This window comes from Prorops nasuta, unplaced genomic scaffold (assembly GCF_024137725.1).
Source record: "Prorops nasuta isolate Cenicafe-Biocafe unplaced genomic scaffold, Cenicafe_Pnas_1.2 PNAS00019, whole genome shotgun sequence".
In the NCBI taxonomy this organism is placed as follows: domain Eukaryota; kingdom Metazoa; phylum Arthropoda; class Insecta; order Hymenoptera; family Bethylidae; genus Prorops; species Prorops nasuta.
In genome coordinates, this window is record NW_027116816.1 from 2,449,090 (window position 1) to 2,470,005 (window position 20,916).

The following is a 20,916-nucleotide window of genomic DNA, read 5'->3' on the forward strand; positions in this document are numbered from 1 at the left end:
TGCCGCTGGATGGAATCTAGTTGGCTGGTCTGCACGGGCTACGCTTATACCGCGCTGCATCGATGCGAATTTCGGCCAGCAGAGGCGCGAACGTTAAACTTTAAGGGTACATAAAGACGTCGAAATGCGATAAATATTACGACGTCGTAAGTTTCGAGCCGTAACGTGCCACAGGCAGGCTGGCAGGCAGGCAGGCATATAGGCATAAGGGCAAAGACAGGTCCAGCTGAAAGAAAGCTTCAGACCGTAAAAGCCTTAAAGCTTTCACTGAGCCGTGCCTGTCGACTTTGCTCGTCAGTCGTCAAGAACGTCTACTGCTATACTATCCTGACTTTCTCTCTCTCTCTCTCTCTCTCTCTCTCTACTTAGCTCCATTTCTCGTTTTCCCTCAACCCTCTTCTTCAGTAGCTTCGAAACACGTTTTATCTATCCCGTTTCATCCAACAGATAAACTTTCATTTGGATCAATTTTTGCAATTTTCTCAATTATGCAGGATCCATGATGATAGCTGGGTCGCTCGAGAAGATGCGCGTCATGCTTCCTCCAAATATACCTACCCCAGCTGCTATATTCAAGCTATCCTTTTATTTTTCAATGTAACGGAGCACTGCTGACAGGGCCATGGAGTACGTTACATCGTTACAACAGCATTGCAACGCCAGCGAAAAGTCTGCATTGACCATATTTCTTTCTAACGAGACTAGCCAATCCCTCTTGTGAATTCTAATACATTCCCGCCCGGTTCTTGTACAAACTTCCCCCAACGGCGCCTTTACCGTGAAAATAAGAGATATCTTATCTTCCGTGCATCCTTTGCCATGATCTCGATAAATCAACCTTTCGCGAGACGCAGCAGCCATCGGCTCTTCAAAAATTATCAAATAAAAATGGCGTGGTATACGTGCATATTCTTAGATGGATCGGGCCTCTAGGAAGAAACGACACAAACAATGGCTCGTCTGCATCATAATAAGTCAAACAATACTTTAACCAGGAATAAAATTCTTTAAGATTACTATTTCTCTTGAAGGAAGGAAGATCAATAGGGAGTGGAATAAGAGAAGAATAAAGGTTACATTGGAAATTCAAAAAATAGACTGATTCAGAGGAGAATTGTCTATCCGTTAACGAACTAGAATTTTTACTTGATAAAATTTTGTAGAGAATAATGCGAGCGAAATAGGTCAGCAAGGAAGAAAGTAGTTAGGGAAAAAATTCAATACAAAGAGTCATCGATTTGCAGGGGAGTAAGAACATTTTCTGCGGACGATATGAGAGACGGATTTTCCTGAAGCAGCAGTGGTGAGCAGTGGGGAAAATCATTTCTGGAAAGGATTCGAATCGAAAAGTAGATTGGCACAGCGTCGTTTCGGTGCGTTGCTCGATTCGCGAACGGCAGATCAGCAATAACCTTTAAGCGTGTTTCGAAGCTGGGAGCATTGCAACAAGCTGAAGAGATCAATCCGACAAGAAAGATCGGCTTCGTTCAGCGAATCTGCGAACGGTGTCCCGTAGCTTTAAAATCCTGGCTGCCTTATAACTATAACTTGCAATTCTATCGCAATCCCATTGTAGCAACGCACGATTTTAACTGGCCATCTCTTATAAATATGATCAATATATTTTCGGCTCATTCCGACATTTGCAATAACACCAATGCGTGCCAATACATCTGCAGCCTTCATCCAATCAAATCAAATGAAATTTACAAAAGGTGAAATAACCAATATTTAAAATACTATTACGAAAAATTCAGGTCATACGGTTATTCTATTATAGAATTCACGTGATAATTTAAACTTGTGCAATTCGACGGAGGTCGACCAGTCAATATTGCAATGGAAAATGATTTGTAGATTTATTTTTATTTTCTACAACAGTGCAGATAAAAACATTGATAAAAGTTCTCGCAATAAAAGCTCTTAATGGAGATATTTCATGAAATTTTCTCGAACGAAAGAAGGCATCTCTTCTTAGAGGTTTTATGTAGATGCATTTGGCGAAGAATAAACAATTTTAAGGGCTTCGCAGATTTCAGATTCTCTGGGTCGGCATTCCTGCTCATCATATGCCGTCGACGGGCATTTTGCATTTCCTTCATTATTGGGAGCATCGGTACGAGCTGCCACCACGTTTTCACCGCACTTTAAAATGCATGAAGGTTAAAGCTGGTTAATAAAAGTCTTTACTGGTACTAAAACTTGTTGTTAACTGTTGGCACGTTTATATACATACCAGCATAGGCTGCGTAATAAAGAAGAGCGTTTTATACACTGTAGTCCAAGGTATCCCCAATGCGCACTCCCCACACGCATTTCAAATACTTCATAAGTTTATTTTAAAAATGATAAAGCTTTCTGTATTGTTTCGTATTAAATAATGACCATTTTTATATTGAGTTGAGAGAGCAAGAGAGAGAGAGAGAGAGAGAACCTCTCTCTCCCCCTCTCGTCTCATACATTTTTAATTCGTTCTTTCCAGCTGAAATCAGGTTTCGTTTGTTCACAGCTCTACCGCACGAAGGTCCCACGATTGTCGGTGAAGAGAAGGTTTACGCGAGTGGGGACGTTCTCGCCCTGAATTGCACCAGCGGCAAGTCCCACCCAGCGTCGCGCCTCAAGTGGTTCATAAATGGCGTCGAGGTAAGAGTTATGTCGCAAACAAAAGTTCTCATCGCAAACTTTCACAGATTTCACGCCTCTGCCATTCCCTCCCTGTCCTCTTGCATACCTCAGCTTCACAATCCTCCAAGAACGCTTCATTATACGAGCTAAGCAACTTTCAAAAACACAACTCTTGTCAAACTTTGACAAGGATCGGTGTCCCACACACACTTGAAAATGTAATCGAGCGATGCGCCAAACGATAATAAAAATTTATTGAAATTCGTTTTTGAAAATCCTTGTACCGTTTAAAGCGAGTAACGAAGAGTTCCGTTTATGGCTTCTTTCAACGTTTGGTGATAAATTTTCAGAGCTACGTTATACCGGTCTGACACTCGCTTAATAACGAGTCCTCGTGAAATCGTTATCACCGTGGAAAATTTTACGGATGAAGTGCGATGTTTTCGTGACGTCATTAAAGGGTCCCGTGAGCACAGAGTGGGCGTTAGACCCTGAAAGTGGTGACGAGGGTCACGAGCATAAGTATCAGGGAGTAAAGGCTAAAGGGGTGGGGAAGAGGGTTGGGGGGGGGAGGTGCTGCTGAAGCATCGTGATACAGAATGGTCGTTAAACCAAAAGCACAAGTGGTATGCAGCATACGACAGCACAGCTCAGTTTCGCCTAGGAGAACCTTGATGAGCCAAAGCTCCAATTAACAGCTTCAATACACTGAGCACTAGCAGCTTCAATGCAATGACCCCTAACTTGCGTCTCTCGTCTCTCTCTCTCTCTCTCTCTCTCTCAATAATTTCATTTTCTCAATTAATCAACAGTTTTATCATCAATTTGTAAAATTTCTACTTTAATCAAATCGCGATATTAAATTTTAATAAAATATCCTCGTTACTTCCAATTTCACTGCGATAACATCCGATTAATGCAATTAAAAGCTGAAAGCAATAATTTCACTAAAAATTACATTACAAGCTTGTTTAAATTTTGTTTATGACTACTTTGAAAAGTCAATCTGTTGAAAATCTGTAATAACATTGAAATTACTTTTGTTTTGAATTTTAATCATAACTGTAGACAATTCGTAGTTCAAACCAAGTAATAAAGGATTGCTTGAAAGTTTTGAGTGGAGTGGTAGGAGAGACCGGAATCAATTGTAACACGTCGTGTCAATTGTAACATTCAAATTTATGGCTCTGTCCTCTAATGAAATTAAAAATCGCTCGCAGTACCTTTCTTCAAAACTACAAGACGCTGTATTTGCAAAAGTTGCAAAATGCCAATGCTAATAAACCACTTCTTTTGGAATTGAGAAAATAAATTTTCTGCACTCATTTGTAAGAATTTTACTCAATTTTAACCTGTAGAGGGGTAGGATGAGTCCGGTTACTATAGTGACCACTCACAAACTCGCCTGTTTCATGTATGCTATACATTCCAGAATGGATATAGATTCGCTGCAAAATAAAAAATCTCCTTCCTCTCTAAAACTTAACCTCGAATTGCTCACTTACTATTGTTTAAATGTTAAAATTCGAAAGATAACTGAACTCGTGAATTATTTGAGTGCATTTTTCAATATTGAGCGATTTTTAAATATGAAATTATGTTGACGAAATTTTACTACGTAGTATTTTGGAACGAGAGGTTTCAATTGTAGCAAGTAAACTGGTGTCGTTTGTAACATGGTAATTGAATAGAAAAATGGAAAATGCTCCTATTGCATGCGTTAGCAATGAATCATTGCACATTGCAAAAAATATCAATCTGATAAATTAAATATTCAAATTTCGTATGAAATAAAATTATCTAATTGTATAAAAAAAATATTGTTTTCAAAAAACAGTTAATCGTTGTTATTCTGTAAATTTACAAAAAAATTTCATTCCTTAATGTACGTTAACTTTGATATGTCATACTCGGTGTACCAAAACATATTCAACTACTTTTGTATCCAAACACTCTTTATTTCTTTCGCTATAGGAATTACGGGTATGTTGCAATTGCAAATCGATTTGATACAATTGAAGCCTGCGTGCATGGTGTCGAATGTAACTAATTGCACGTGGCACTATATTGCTCGTTTGCGTATGAACTAATTAAAATATTACCTGAATAAAAATAAATTTGCATTCTAGATTTATGCAGTAAGCATCACAATTTTTTAGGGATTTTAATATCAGTAGAATCCTCGAAAAAAGTGAGGCTTTCATTTTATTACAATTAATTCTGGTCTCCCCTAATTGATTCTATAATATGTTTTAGCTGCTAGTCCTTTGTGTGTATAAAAATTGAAGAGGACGCCGGAAAAAGTGGGTAGGAAAATGTCAGCTTCTTCACTAATTGTCGATCATTGAACCAATTAGATTGTTCGTTTGAAAGTCGAGGATAAAATTATGGACAGAAATATGAATACGCCAAAAAGAAGAGACGGATGGTATAGAGGGGCTTTGGAAATTCCGTTAATGAATCCGCTTCGCGCAGTGGAGAATCAATTTGCCTTTGAAAGGGCTAGCTGGACTTTGTGGCGGCTGACTTGCACGAGAGCTCTCTACTTAATTGTTACTCCGTTGCCTCCGAGAAACGTCGACGACCACGTTGACAGTAGGCGTCGCGCTCTGCTCAGCTCCCGTCGCCCGCTATATTTTTCTTTCATTTTCCATATATGCAACAGTCTGCTCGCAATCCCCGTTTGACCTACTTGTACCACCCTTACCTCAACGATAAGTACAATTTAATCCCTTACCGTCTTACCATGATTACCAAACCCTCCACTGCTTTACATTTTATCGTCGTTGAGCTTCAAGACCCGACTAATTACGTGTATTATCATCCTCAAGTACTCTTAAATGTTATAAAATATTTAAGAAAGCCATCCGACTTTTAATAAATATTCTCATTAATGGCTAATTAATAATTAAGTATGCGCGCAGGGGATTTTGCAATATTTCTATACTTTAAATAATGGAGATTTTTTATCTTTAGAAGAATTTCATGAAAATTCATATATGCGGTATAACGAAAATATGAGAATATTATTTACGTCGACGTACCTGAGGGTATTTCTTGAGGGAAATTACGTTACTGTCGGAACATATAGCGTCTTTCTAGTGTCTGATTAGTGCAAGGGTTCTTCGCTTAATTGTTACCTCACTGTCGCGAAGAACAGAATACTGCTGAAAAAGGCTCTGTTATTCTGCTTTTTACTTTGCAACTCATGATAACACGAGAATTCCTACTAGTCTCATTTGTCAAGCTGCAAAAGTGTAACTTTAAGAGGACGGCGATGCATTGAATATTCCATTGCTGGTAGAAACTTCAATGAAATAACACCGAGTCTACGAAGGAAAATTTCTACGGAAAAAATGTTTAAGCGTACGTAAAGTTGTTGAAAGAGTAAGCGTGTCCGTGGAAAAGCTTTAAAGCGTTAATTGATAAACTCGCGCGGCGTGATTCGCTCGAGGTGAGAATCATCGAAAAATCACTTATACTTAGGGCCCGCGGCGGGCGCTCTCCTTTCTCCGTCGTTTACGACGTAGACGCGGCTGGGCCGGTGCTTCCTGGCGATGCCCATGAATAATTCATTTTTGTCGATATTCGTAAACAAGTCGGTACTCGGCATGGAGAAGTGAGACCCTTTGCGAAGAAATAAATATTGATGCATAACCGAAGATTGTCCAAATTTACGTACCACGAGTGCTGACTCTCTAATTGCTGTGTACTCTAAGAGCAATTTGCATGTCTCCGGTTTTCCAAACATAACTTTCAAGAAGTTTAAGAAGACCCCGCTACACAGTTACGTCCACAAGCAGTCGCCGAGCGGCGCAAATATAACGACGAGGAATGACAGCTTTTAAAAGAAAACACATTTTTATAAGCGCGGACAAGGAAAACTTTAGGACTTGGCCGGCAGCAAATTGTTTCGCATTTCGTATGCATCGAGGCCGAACTGTTAACGAGTTTCGTTCTTGGCTAGAGAGATTGTGCTGGGGGAGATGTATACATCAATCACGTGACATATTAATTGCTACAGTTACATAACTATATATATATACATACATCTATAGAAAGAGAGGGGTATAATAGCTTCTGTCGGTACATATCGCGACGATGGTACATTGATTCCCGGTTAATCATCAATCGGGTGGCTCAATTACGTTTTACGTATATTTACTTCCGGTTGCGCTTCCCTGGAAGAAACCTTACCAAGAAAGGGAAGGGAAGACGATACTGCACAGTAGTCTGGAGAATTGTATGCAAACTACTTGGGGTATATAAGGTGCATTTAGAGACAAAAGGGGACTTGGCAAATGAGCGGGAAGAATCAGCCATTGGCAAGGCAGGCGACTGGTGAGTAGACTAGCTGCCTCCTTGCTTACTTTCATGCTGGAGTTGCTGTGGGACGGGAAGAGCGATCGAGGTCGAAGACCACCACCGCCAGGAATGCTGCGCTGGGCTCTCTGTGGGCTTGCCACAGGAGCGAGAGAGAGAGAGAGAGAGAGAGAGAAGCCAACGGATGTAATCAAAGAGATCAAGAGTTGCCGAGTGGAGGAGTGCGGCTTAAAAATAATTTAATCTCGAAACTCGTTTATCTCCTTACTTCTTCACCGTGACAAAGCTTAAAAAGACATGATCTCCATTCACCCTCTTCCTCTCCATTACAAATTTCCGACTGTGGTATATATGCTATACATATACAGGAATTTACCACCACCGTACACTCGAATGCATTAAGCTAATGCATGCGCTTTTAAGACTCGGCCTCGTCTCCTCTCCTACGCATTGATAAGAATCAGTCGGTTCGCCCCACGTTAATTGGAAAGTTTCATTCTCGCGAGTGAATCAAGTTGTTCTCCTTCTCATTGTTTCATTGGCTCGAAACTTACAGTCGAGTTGAATACGATTTCGCGTGAGTAGTAACACCTTATTTCCGTGTAACAATGCGATATAAGAATCATTGAAAAGTTTCCAGTGGCGTTAAACTTTCACCCGGAGCATAAATATTCGAAAATTCACTTGGAAAGTCCTGCTCTTTCTGTATGGGAAAGCCACCACGCCTTGATATGGCATACACCTACGATAACTCAAGAAGACCGGCCTGACCCGAGGGCGAGGGGTAGCCCGGGGTGCCAGGAAAAATTCAAAAGTCCACCGCCATAGTCGTATAAAGTTGCCTGCACGTGCGAAGTGCGCCTGGTTTATTAATAATGACGTCAGACTGTGCTGGTAAGTTTGGTGCAAGAAGGAAAAAGTCCCTCGTAAGCTATAGAAAGATATAAATAAGAGTGACGTAAAATGAATGAAATATTGTTAAATATATATATATATATAAAATAAAATACACGTCCAAGGACGCATACGACTTTTTCACGTTTCGCATTTCCATGTAATTCTATAGCTGCGGCGTTTTAACAAATAGTGTATTGCACATGTGTGTGTGTGTGTGGGTTCGGCGATACAGATACTTTGTTCGAGAATTTGTAAGCATTGCGAAAGATGTACGGTAAGAGTCGCCGAGTGAGCAAACGTATGAAGGAATTTTGTATTCCACGGAACGTATAGCAGACAGGTTCGCACGGAGATCGTTTCGATTCAGTGGGCTGCAATCACCTGGACGATAATCTCACTTTGCCAATATCGACGGTGATAGTTTGTTATCCATAATTCGTTCTCGGCACGCTTAGTCCGCTATTATAAAGCTCATCGCAGTGTACCTGGTGCGCAAGTGAGCGGTCCAGTGACTCGCCCAGTAAAAGCACGCAGTCTCGCGTTTTACAAGCACATTAACTCTGAAAATCGCGGGAATACATTTCATTGTCCATGGAGAAGCAGAGTGCACGCGCGATCTGGAAAATATACGCTGCGGTAGCAGGGATAAACGTGCCACTGTGTACACACACGCGACTCGAGCTCCTCTTACACGACGTCTGACCTATCCCCCGTTTTACCACTTACTACACCGCCCGCATCAGTAGTATTATACCCCGGCTGGCGGCTCTCCCCCCCCCCCCCTATTTTTATTAATATGCTTCCTACACGTAGATTCTATTTAAACGCCAATTTTATTACAACCTACCAATGATATAAAATTAGAGAAATCGCATGCAAAAAATTGTCGACGCTCGTTCCATTTAATTTTCAGTGTCTCATGCCTCGTTCACTCGTTATTCTTTTACACATTAAAAAATATAGTCGCATAAGAGTGATTAATAAATCTGAGTTTGATCGCGCAGGTCAAACCCGAGACAGAAATGACCTTTGAGCACCATGGACTTTATTGGACGATATCTGGTTTACGATTAGAGCTGGGACCCCATCATCTCACGAGTGATAAAATAAACGTCAGGTGAGACAAAGCACAGAGTGAATAATTTGCTGTTTCATGATTGGATCGAAAGTGAATAAATTAGTATGCTATTGTGTTACAGGTGTGAGGCCAGCGTTCTGGTCAGTCAAGAAACTAACGCACAGTCGGTCGATGTACGCAGCACGGACGTTTACGGTAAGACTTTATTTTCCCCAGAAGAAGCTTTTAACTTCGTCGGTATATAATATAAATTTAGTTTCCAACTCTCATTTTTAACTCTCCCTAGGGTACAGTGAAAGTTCACCATTTTGTATGACTTTAATTACGAGCTGTGGCGGTATATTCAATTTAGACGACAGTTATTGTTTCCTATCGTAATGGAAGTATCATTTCGGGTTAATGACATCAAATTAGGCTGGAACGTAATGCGAGCGTGGCCCAGTTGTTCTCCAATCGAACTTACCACAATTGTTCGCAGCCACTCAGACTTTTATGATGCAGAATTGCAAATCGCCAAAACAACAAACATGTTATTGGTAAAATAATCAATGATGAACAATTAACATGTGGCGCATATCGCATATTATTACAAATCGTGTTGTTGGCCATTATACAAAATTATTCAATAGAATCAAAGGAAACAACTATACTTAATATAAAACATTCGGTGCCAACTCGTTCTTCCGCGAGTTATTGGCTTTTTCATTGTTATGAAATGATTGATTCTGATGGACGGATTTTATGTTAAAACCAGTGATTGAGAGCTGCATCTATTATTTATGAAATTAATTTTTCATTTACTTCGTTGTGATTACGTGTGCATGTATATTATATTGTATACATATAGCAACGCGATGGTCTGATGAATAAAAATGGCAAGCCTTACCTGCTGGTTAGTAAAGTGCAATTAAGGGGATCTATGTTCTTGAGTTAGTTAAACGGATTAGCGGTATTTTATGATTGGTAAATCCCCAGAACGAGAGAAGAGTGCGCTGTTCCTTGGTCGGGGCACACCACACCCCGCGAGACGCAGAGTAGAAATTAAAACAATAATTTACAGCTACTACCGAGTAACCATCCCACCAGTTTACCGGCCACTTTTACCTGCAACTATCTAACCCCATTCCACCGTTCTTACAGGACTGGCGCGGCCATCCGTTAGTTGCCGTCTAATTGCGACTTAAATTAGCCCCCGCCTTTCTCTTTTCCTCGCTTTCGATGTCGAGCATTGCCTCACGAAGCAATATATAAACACCGTAACTGAGATAAGAGCAAAAATTACGACGAAATGGAAATGTCTCGCTAACCACGAACGAATTATTCCTCTAATGATTAAACCAATAATTTCCTCAAATCTCGAGATGCTTTAAATTGATATTAAGAGAAATTCTTGCCTCTCTCGAGCTGTATCAAATTCCCCAATCCTATAACAATGGAAAGCAGAGAGAGAGAGAGAGCGCGCGCGCACACACACACACACACTGATATGAAACAATTTCAGCTTAATTCTTTCTCATTTATATCAAGGGATTCCTGACAAAATGCTTTGAATCTGGTACTTTGCAGCATTGGGCGGTGAAAATTCTGAAACAAATTTACACGTGGAGGATTAATCTTGCGTTTTCCAATAATAATGTTTTAGCTTAGCGGCTGCTCGATACAATGGCATCCTGGCGCAATTTGCATAAAATCCCGGGTAACGAAAGCAGCCAAAAGCATGAATCGACTACTCCGTGGAAACGGCGCTCCCGATCCTTTTGCTGCAGCAAATTACTTCCATTTCGCTCGAATTATCGTGTATACGAAGCGATTTGCTTTGATGTGCCTGTTTGCCGAGATGAAAACAGAAACAACGGGTTCATTCTTTCGCATTATCGCTCGTATCATTTCTGAGCCGACGGTATTGCATTAACATCCGTCTGGGCAAGAGCGGAGGAAAAACAAGTATCGCATCAAAAAGTCGCATAAGCCTGCGCAGCTCTGTCGATTTTCACGCGTGTCTTTAATGGGAGTGACAAAAATTAAAGGACGTATCATCTATATAAATAGAGAGAGAGAGAGATGCGAGAAACGATTTCGCGCATTCCATTCCAACTATTACAACCTATACATATACACTATACGTACGTTTGGTGACAACCAAGCAAACGACAATATGATCCTTGCCATTGCTTCGACAAATAGATTTTCGCAACAAGTCGCGGCCTCGCATCACGAATGCATATCAAGAATAATCAAATGACCATTAGTTATGCAGCGCCACGCCATATAAATCCCTTGGGGAAGGGCTGGCCGAATTATAATGCATATAATACGCGACATTTGGCCACCGCCGCGCATTACGGCGCCATTGAAACGAACAAATATTCCTGATATTATACAACGTATGTTACGAAATTATTGCGCCGTGTTTTGTTCCCGTCCTCTCTAAATCTCGCGTTGCACATATAACGCTGCACGTTTCACGTTTTACGGTAAGCTGCAGTTTTACTCGTTCGCTATTAGCAAAGAACTGGGGCGCACGAAGAATCGTTTAGCCCAAGTGCGATATTTTATTAAAGAATGCAGGCTTTCCTAATGAATGATAAAACGAGTAGTTTGCGGAAGTGGGGGGGGGGGGGGTTGGAAGAGGGAGGACCAGTACTCGAAAGGGATACGACTCATTGACTTTTTTCCACACTCACCCTTAATTATTTCCATTTCCTTATATACCGTGCACCCTAAATTTTACATTGCTAACCAGTTAGCTTCGTGCTTTGGACGACCAAGAAAATATTAAATTTTACTACCGGCTGTAAATACAAGTCTCGAGCATTGGAGTTAACCCTGTAATGTTGCGAGTCGCGTACACGTCGTAATCACCAATCAGTCGCCACAAAAGCCATTCCGTACGCGTTCATACTCATAGTCGTGGAAAAAAACTTTCATAAATAAAGCTGCAAAGGGTCGATCTTGCCGAGATATGTGTATTTGTGTGTGTGTGTGTGTGTGTTTATAAGTGATAGACGAGAATGGATAGCTTTGCAGAAAATAAGATTTGTCGAAACCCTCGTTGTATCGTGGAAAAGATTAATCGTTCGATTCATTAGCCTGATGGTCCATGGAGCTCCGAGCTTCGAAATGAACTTTTCATTAAGTTCGGTCATGGCCGTATAACTCTCGGTTACCGAGACTCCAATATTTCGATAATCCGTCGACACTTTAATCCGCTCGGAAACAAATATCTGCATTGATGCGCTCGAGTATCTGTACACTAAAGCATGACCTTAGAGATATTTACAGCTGCCGATGTAATATCCATCCTGCAGGATCTAGTAAATAGCATCGCGTAGCCCTCTACGTTTTTGCGGAGGTTCACTTGGTAATTGCGTTAAGCGGCCTTGAATACTAATTAACTTGCTTGTAGAAATAAGTATATGCTATTGAGTTAGATAAAGAGAGAATAATGCTGTGAAAGCCACGTACAAGAAAGAGCCATGCTAAAGCCCTGTATAGATTAAGTTACACGAGAAAATTAATATTCCTTGCAATCTTCGTTCCTCCTTCAATATTAGTAATTAATCCAGCCTTATAATATTTTACTCCTTTGTTCAATATAATTACAACTATACCACGTTTACCAATTGCACCTAAAGCTCTTCCTCTAACGTCACTTACATATCGCTTCTTATACTTACTTAATTATCTTCTATAACATTAGTTTCTATGGATGTAACAATGGAACAAAGTTTTGCTAATCTTGGCAAGATAGAATCAATTGGCCGAAGGTAATTAACACGGTAAAAGACAAACGGAATGACATTCTCGCGTATATAGGTATCAAAGTTTCTCTGCATAACACTGATATGCTACACTATATATATATATATATATATTCTTATGTACACCCTTGGTCCTCGGTCGAATGGACACGTGTAATCGTTGGGAGTGTTTTTTTGTAAGGGAAATAATGTACCCCCTGCAGGTAAGGAGAGAATGTTCGATCCAGTGAGACGAGAAAAAAGGTGGAAAAAGAAAGAAGCAGGGGGAGAGTAGCAAGCAATGAGCACTGGTGGATAAGGAGAGAAAAGAATGAACGGTGCAGGAACCAGGAGGTTCGGAGAGAGACCAGGAGGGTGGACGAGTAGCAAACCGGAAAAGACGCCGAACGACTGGAAGAAATTGCTCTTAACGATCTTCGATTTTCTCGTTAGTCCGAATCGTTCGTGGAAGAAACGTACGCCAGTACGTTGGTACGCCTCCCGCATTTACCACTAAGCCCACCCCGTCTCTTCCAACACCAACAACCACCTAGGAACTATACCTTGGCTTTTTTACTCGTTCCATGAGGTTTGCGTTGGTGGTACTGGTGGTGCTGCTGCTGTTGCTGGAACTAGCCGTGCTTCTCCCCTTTCTTTTTTATTCTTCCCTTAACCCAGTTACCTACCGCTTAAACTCGCCTCAGGCACCCACCGGGCCATTCGTCTAGCTTGAATCGCGAAATAATCGCTTCCGGTCCGTCGAGAATTTTGCAGTCGCACGTAGTCGCAGTGGCAGCCGCAGTCTCGCAGTCTCGCACAGTCTCGCAGTCCTAGTCGACGCGGTTGGTTCCGCTACGTTTCATATGTCCGCCCTTGAGAGATTATCCAATTTCTGTCCCCGAATTTTCCCTCTCCTCGAGAATCTCTTTATTTATCGTAAACTCAGTTTACGCCTCTGTTCCGCTTCTCCCGAATTCCAAATGAACGAAAAAAAAATTATACATATATATATCCGTCCGGAAGGCAATGTACAAGATTTTTCTTTGACGTATATAAATCGGTAGTTCCATAAAAGTGTCGTAAAGACTGTACTCCGGCCAGCTACGCCGTGAGTTATTATATCATCGACTATCTCGCCGAGCACATTGTTAAAACGGAGAAAATGTATGATCTTTCAAGAGGAGCGTATCAGCTCTCATTTTCATAGGGATCTCTTATTCTAGGATCTTCTCTAGTGGTACTATCGAGAAAAAATTGTTGATCTCTCATGGTTTATGTAAGGGTCTCGTAAACGACTCAACGCAACGTGATAAATACGCATATAAATAGCGCTTTAAAATATGACAGGAGTATAGTCCTGTAAAAATACTCTTCAGCGTGCCGCCGCTACATTCTCGTCATGTTCTTTTACATGAAAAATCTCTATTCGTAATCGTAAAATCTATAAATTTCAGCTAGCAAAGCTTCGTGTAACGGACGCTCCGAACGATCGTGTATGCCGGGGTTTAAAGCGCAGCTTTAAAAAGCAACTGAAAGTAACTCTTTAACCTCGTTACGCGCTGGGCCCAGGAGTTACATACCTGCAGCATATCCTGGCCATTTCTCGAAGGACCTTCTCGTTCGAGCATCATCTTAGAGAGGTTGTAAGCTCTATCGTGCCAATGTTCTTGATAGAGCGACCTTCGTTAAATTTTTATCGCAAACGTTTATTTTTAAGGCCAAACTGGAACACATTATCATTACAGACTATCGATCAGTATATATACACTATACCTTCGAACTTATGGAGAGAGACGAATAAATAATTTCAAGCGCGAATTGATAAAACAACGTTAACGCAAATCAGTCCATCTTGAATAATGAAACCTTGAATGTTGTGTGTGCGAAGTCAGTCGTCATGGACAGAAAAGCAGACACAATTTATTCAACGCTGAAACGAGGCCGGTCAATCTCTCGCTATCGGTCCTTCTATATTCACTTAATTAACGAGCGAATTTCTAAGAAAAGACAAGAAAATCATAACTATACCTAATTATCAAAACAATGATATACCTATTGGTTCTTTCGTCTCTTTGTTTCAGTGCAAGGCCATGGAAGCATAGCAACACCCTGTGTGTACCTGATAGTAGCAGCGATCCTGCAACGATTGTTAATCGAGGTTTAAGCGATGTCAACGGCCGGCCTTTGGGAATTCTTCTCTCTCTGCCAGATTCTTCTGGAATCAGCCACGGTGCGATTGTTGATGATCCAACGGGAGCAAGGCACTAGCACCGCGATCCTGCAGGTAGCAGCATCGGACGATCCATCGGGAGGACCAGTCGGCCATTTTGTGACTAAAGACAATCATAACTTGGTATCGGAGCATTGTTACTGGAAATTTCAAGAATATTTCGAGTTATATACTTCATTGTTAATATATCGCCCGAGTATATGTGCGCTTATGCAGTTTAACGTGAAAATCTATTCTTCTGCTCCACCTGGTACTAATATCCGCTTGCCAATAATTATTTGGAGCCGCGCGTTGTCTCGTTGTCTTTGGGATCAATCGATACGTGATTGATTATTATATACACGTAGCTAGTCAATTTTCATTTAGGAAAAACCAGCGAGGAAACTCGGCGTGTGTTCAATGCAAGACGGGAGTAACGCTATGACGATGAGGGAAGTTTTAACTTTGAGTTATATATATATACATATATATATATATATAAAGCCGTGGCGAGATATCAGCTACGTTTCTTTCTTCTCGGCGAAGAATCGACAGGATAAGACATTGCCAACTTTCGCTATAACGCAGTATACGTGAAAAGGAAGCGTTTCACTTTGCTTAATTTGCGTTTCCCTATTGCGCCTAGCTCCACACTATAGACTTAAGATATCTCTCTTCGCTCCAACTATAGGTATATTTTGTACATATTCTACGAACTCGTTCGGGTGAGAATCTAATTACGAGGAAAGCTCGATTTTTCATTAATAAGCTACCGTTGGAAGTGGCTTCTACCTCTATTTCAGCCTCCATTTCCTACAACGCTGAATTAAAATCCGCGTTGTGTACATTCATGAGATTCAAAAGAGAAACGATGCAATATCATTGTACCTTCCCTGGCGCTTTGCTCGTTGTAAAATTGAGAATGACGTATATTCATATATGTTATATAGTCTGAGGAGGAAAATCCACAGCGATATTCGTGTATGCATGTATATGTGTATAGCAGTCGAAGATTGGCGAGGAACGCTGATGAAATAGCCTAGTGGATATTTTCTCATCTCCGTTTCTTACGTCGATCGCTCTATATCGATCGTGCGTATAGGAAAATGCTATATACACGCATACATGCACAAGGGGCTATGCATAAAGTCTGTGTACTTACGTGTACCGGAACCCCGGCTAGGCACGTTTTCCTTGGGACTCTGCAAGCTTCCTTCGTTCTAATTATAAGTTTTAATTGGTACGTGTGATTAATAAGAAGCGGAGAAACTAGATTACCTAATTGCGCTAAATTCATGTGTGTGTGTGTTGAAGAGTGCATGCGAGCGCGCGTGTGCGTGTCGTTAGGCCTGAGAAAATGTTTGAGTCTCGATGTCGAGCTGCAATATTCGTGTCTGTGCGGCCGGTTGGTCGGGAACGAGTGCAGCGAAGCGACTGGGAGGATCCTACAATTTCCGGTAATTCGAATCTCGATACTTCCCGGGGCAGTTGGAAGCTTCATTGCACACTACTCTCAACCGAATTAAAGCTCGTGAGACTGGAAGGTGCGAGGACAAGCGAAGAGAACGCGTGTAATGGGAAAGAGACATGCATGCATATGCATGACTCCCGATTCATTGTTTCCATTCGCCCCAATTGACTGCATATAAGAGTGGAAAGAGTCACTTTTGCCACGGGAGACTAATGTTGCGTCATTCATCGAACCTACAAGAGTCCAAGCGATTCACGTACATTTTAATTATTAATTTCTGTATGTGTGTGTGTGTGTGTGTGTGTAATTAATATCCATTATATAGTTTTCCAAATTTCACTCGGTTAATTAATACCTACACTTCCTGTTGCATTCATATTTTAGCAGCCATTCAATGTATTCCACTTGATTGATTCGTTTGTGTTGCCGCAGCTGCAAAACGTCAAGCTGTAATAATAGAAACTCGTTTCGATGAAAATAGGTTGAAAGAAATCTTGTTGTTTACAAACGATTATAAATATAAATAATTAGAGTTTCCGTTTCCCTTTTCTTTATCGTTTTGCAATGATCAGAGAGAGAGAGAGAGAGGAATCAATGCAAAAGTGGAGTTAATTTATCATCAAGGTATATAAAGTTGAAAACTTTGCGGTATACCGATCAGCGTTCGCGGTGGATTGACACAAGAGGTCCGCGTGTATTTCACAGATGGATATTGAAAATACGAGAGTGTAGGACGTATATGAGGGAAAAGCGAAGCTTCCTGACAGAAAGCGCATATATATCTAAATAGAAGGTATCATCGGACGGGATGTTGAAAGGTATTTTGGTGCATTTGGCAGTTTAGGGGATGCATCGAAAAGGAATAAGTAAGCCATCCTTAAAGGAGCGTAATCAGAGGGAGTACACGGTAGTGGCGAGTGTACTCCTTTCACAAAGGAACTGCACCGGCGGCGCCATACCGATAATGTATAGCAGATCTCACGCGAAAAAGTACGTACAAGCACCCTTTAAGATTATTTTCGGAAGGGGAAGAAAACTGGCGTGCTCAAAGAAGGAAAAATCGAATCGCCATTCATGCCATTTTCTAGCGGTGCACTAAGAGCCTTATCTAGGTGAAAGGAAAAGGAGGAAGAAAAATATAGGGACTTGTGTATAGCGAAAAAGGGGAAAAGTGAGAGAGTAAGAAGTTGAAGAGAAAGATTGTAGGAAGGAGCAGACAGGAGTGGAAAGTAGAGTAGGAGCTGGAGGCGGAAAAAGACGAGGAGAAGTTCTCGGTTGCCTCGTCGCGCAACCGAGCAACTAAAAGTTTCCACTCGCCAGCCAACCCTCCTTCGTCACCTTCCAATTCACCTACCATCATCCCATCCCGCTCCATCCCATCCAACACTGGACTCTGCGCAGTTATTTTATTCTACGAATTTCTCTCTTTTTTTTCCTAGCTCCTCTTTTTCTTTTTCCTTTTCTTCGCTTCTCCACGCGAGTCCAGTTCTCCCTGTCTTCTCTCCTTCCATACACACACACACACGCGCGCGCAAACCCTTTTCCTAACACTCGCTTACTCTCCACGTCTCATTTTCTTTGAACAAGACGAACAAGTCCACAACGTGTTTTTCGTACGCGTCAGAGGGGAGGAATAGGGGCGGAGCGAATTTGTCACGCGAAAGCAGGTGTGATCAGGACGGAAGAGGGTGGTCAAGGGGGAAGGGGGTGAGCAAGGAGAGGAGAAAGCGGGGACGCTATTTGACACTTTATGCGTGACACTTGATCGAGGAGAGCGGGTGGCCAAGCTGACGGTAAGGCGAGGCTAATAGACTGTACGAGCCGTTTTCTGCCTCTGCGACTGGAGGCGAACGTGGTTGTGAACGTGGTACACCCTATAGCTCCACCGTCCACCTAGCCACGCGTTACTTATCGCTTGCCAATCTCGATAATCTTATAGGTACCCTTCACCTCTGTACCCTATACTTACGATCACCGATCGACAATTTTCGACCTTACCATCTCCGCAGTTCCCTTTGAAAGAAATTTTAATGACCCTCACCTATACGGACTTGCTCGCTCTGTGATAAGTATTATCCGAGCGACGCTATACCGCCTTGCTAAGAATAAAAGTGGTAATAAGTGACGTTTATGATATTTCGAAATAATCGAACGTTTGCAAATTAAAGTACACGTCCATGAATGATCAAAGCAAAATTTAAGGTGATGTATACTATTGAAAAAAGTCGGATAAACATTGGAAATTTCACGAGTTTGTATTAATCGGAGCTAAGACGAAGATATATACAGATCGAGATGCAAAAAATTGAAAATGTAAAAAAAAAGCAGATGTACGATTTCTATTCTTAACACGGCAGGATAACACTCCTTTATCCTACTCGGCAGTCTCGGCAGTCTCGGCACTTCCTGCAATGATATCTGTCCGCTATTTATTTCATGCGAGGGGCAATCGTTTCTCGCGGATCTTAAAAAATGGTTATTTGTATTTTCGCGTCCGTACGGTCTGCCACTATCAATTCGATACATCAGGAGCAAAGTGAACTCGTATAGCTTTTCGATTCAACGTCTACTTTTCACAACGAGCACTTGAAATTTTTCACATCGAAAGAAGGCACGAATCGAAGACCGATATGTCAAAAATCATGGAGAAAACATGGCATTGCGTTAACATAATAGGAGACAAAAATAGCTGAATATGTAAAGCACTGAATTCTCAGTCTCCGGTCCTTTCCATATATATATATATGGTAAATTGATTGGAACATCGACAATGAAACTCAACGTTAAATCCTCCCCGTCATAACGAGCTTCTCAGAGAGAGATTTTGCATAAGCATGGAGCAAGGGGAGAGTTTTATGTAGCAACCGATAGAGGGTATATAAATACTTATAAATATAGTATATATACTATGTAATTATATGTACACTTGTGTTATGAGATGCGAAGTTTGCACAGGCAAAAATTTGATTTAAATTCGTAGCGCGGTCTTGCTTGTAAAAATTGTAAAATATTGTTAAACGTTCCATTCGCACGGCAAGAGAGATCCTTCGGACCGAAGGAGATCCTACCGCGTATATATATATATATATATACATATTTGCGCACCTGAAACAGCCGAGATACCCACCAAAGGATTATGTATTTAAATGTGTATGGCCTAATGTATATATTTCGCATATTTAGTAATAAATCATATTTCATTACATTCCACTGCCTCATGAATAATCATTTATTGTTTATCGCAGCCTAGCTCTATCCCAATCGAATCACCCCAATTTTCTCATCGCACATTCGCACATTATTTTTTCTTATTCCACTTGTCGCTATTCTTTTCTAGATTCGGTCGTTTGTCATGAAATATCTTTTCTATACATTGCAACGAATTGCACGTCACGTTATAGATCGATAAAGGCGAACAAAGCGAACAAGCCAGCATACGAGGAGGCTATATGCTAATTTGATCTGCCAAGTTAATCCGTTCTTCTTCCTGTCGATCGACATAAAGATTGCGAAAATTGAATCCAACTCGCCTGCAGCAAACGCTATCGAGCAACTGGCACAATCCTAATCGAACGAAAGAATGAATAAACAGAAAGCTGTAAAAATCGATATTATCCCATAAATCCAAGATACAACACGGCTTGATTTCATTGAAAATTGTGCAAACCAATAATCCTCCCGCGTTATACCCGTGGTATTTCCTTTTTAACTCGGAGGCCATCGGAGCTCGCGCGGGCAAAAGGTAGAGGAGGAATACCGAGAAAAAGTTATAATTAACAGCTGGATGAACCCTGAAGCGTGCGCGTCAGTGTTAATTTAATATCCATAATGGTTTTAACAAGGGATAGCTGGTGCCGTCGTTGATAAAAAGGACCGGGGGGGGGGGGTGTGAGGGGTGTGAGGGGGTGAGGAGCTAGGGGTGGCGGAAGAAAAAGAAGAAGAGGGAAAATTGTATAACTAGTAGGATGAAATTTGTGGCGTAGACACATTCCCTTCGTTATCGTCGATAAGCCTTTGACCTGTAAGTTGTCGAGTGCACGAGCTCGACGAGTCAAAGCTCGCCTCGCTCGCGGCATCTTCGCTACCGATTTAACAAAGCGTAGCCTAGATTGGAGCGCACTATCCTTCGTGGATACTATCTTCGTTGAATGCAATTAATGCGCGCTGCGAGACCATTATGATGCAACATGAAAGGTGATTAATAACAACCAACTCGCGCACAGCGAGCTGGGATCCCGTTTGAATATGTATCAATGTATATTTTAGCCCGCTGCGAAAACGCAAACTATGTTTCAAAGACTCGTTCGAATGTCACTGATTTCGCTTGTGACAAATATCACCGCGGAGCGTACCATAAAAATCTCGAGTCCATCGCGCAATTTACTAAATATATACGCGCTAAGAATCAATCTATCCGTATAATTGTTCGTTCGACCTGCCTCACCCTCCTATTATACAACTAATATCTCATTTCCCTTTGACATTTTAACGCAAACTATAAATGACTTTTGATGCCGTTCGAATTAGGCCGTGACGAGTGACTGCAAAAGCTACACGATTGACTCTTCGTTAT

At 41.3% G+C, this 20,916-nt stretch overlaps 1 protein-coding gene across 1 annotated transcript in view; it reads left to right on the forward strand.

Moving 5' to 3' along the window:
• LOC136780369 (cell adhesion molecule 1-like) overlaps window positions 1-19,548 on the forward strand; it is a 65,872-nt gene extending 46,324 nt beyond the window's left edge. The window contains exons 5-8 of the mRNA XM_066738679.1: window positions 2,510-2,643; window positions 8,850-8,962; window positions 9,045-9,118; window positions 14,745-19,548. Coding sequence (XP_066594776.1) covers window positions 2,510-2,643; window positions 8,850-8,962; window positions 9,045-9,118; window positions 14,745-14,827 — 404 coding nt within the window. The 3' untranslated portion in view covers window positions 14,828-19,548. The remainder of the gene's footprint in view (window positions 1-2,509; window positions 2,644-8,849; window positions 8,963-9,044; window positions 9,119-14,744) is intronic.
• Window positions 19,549-20,916: the final 1,368 nt, after the last annotated feature.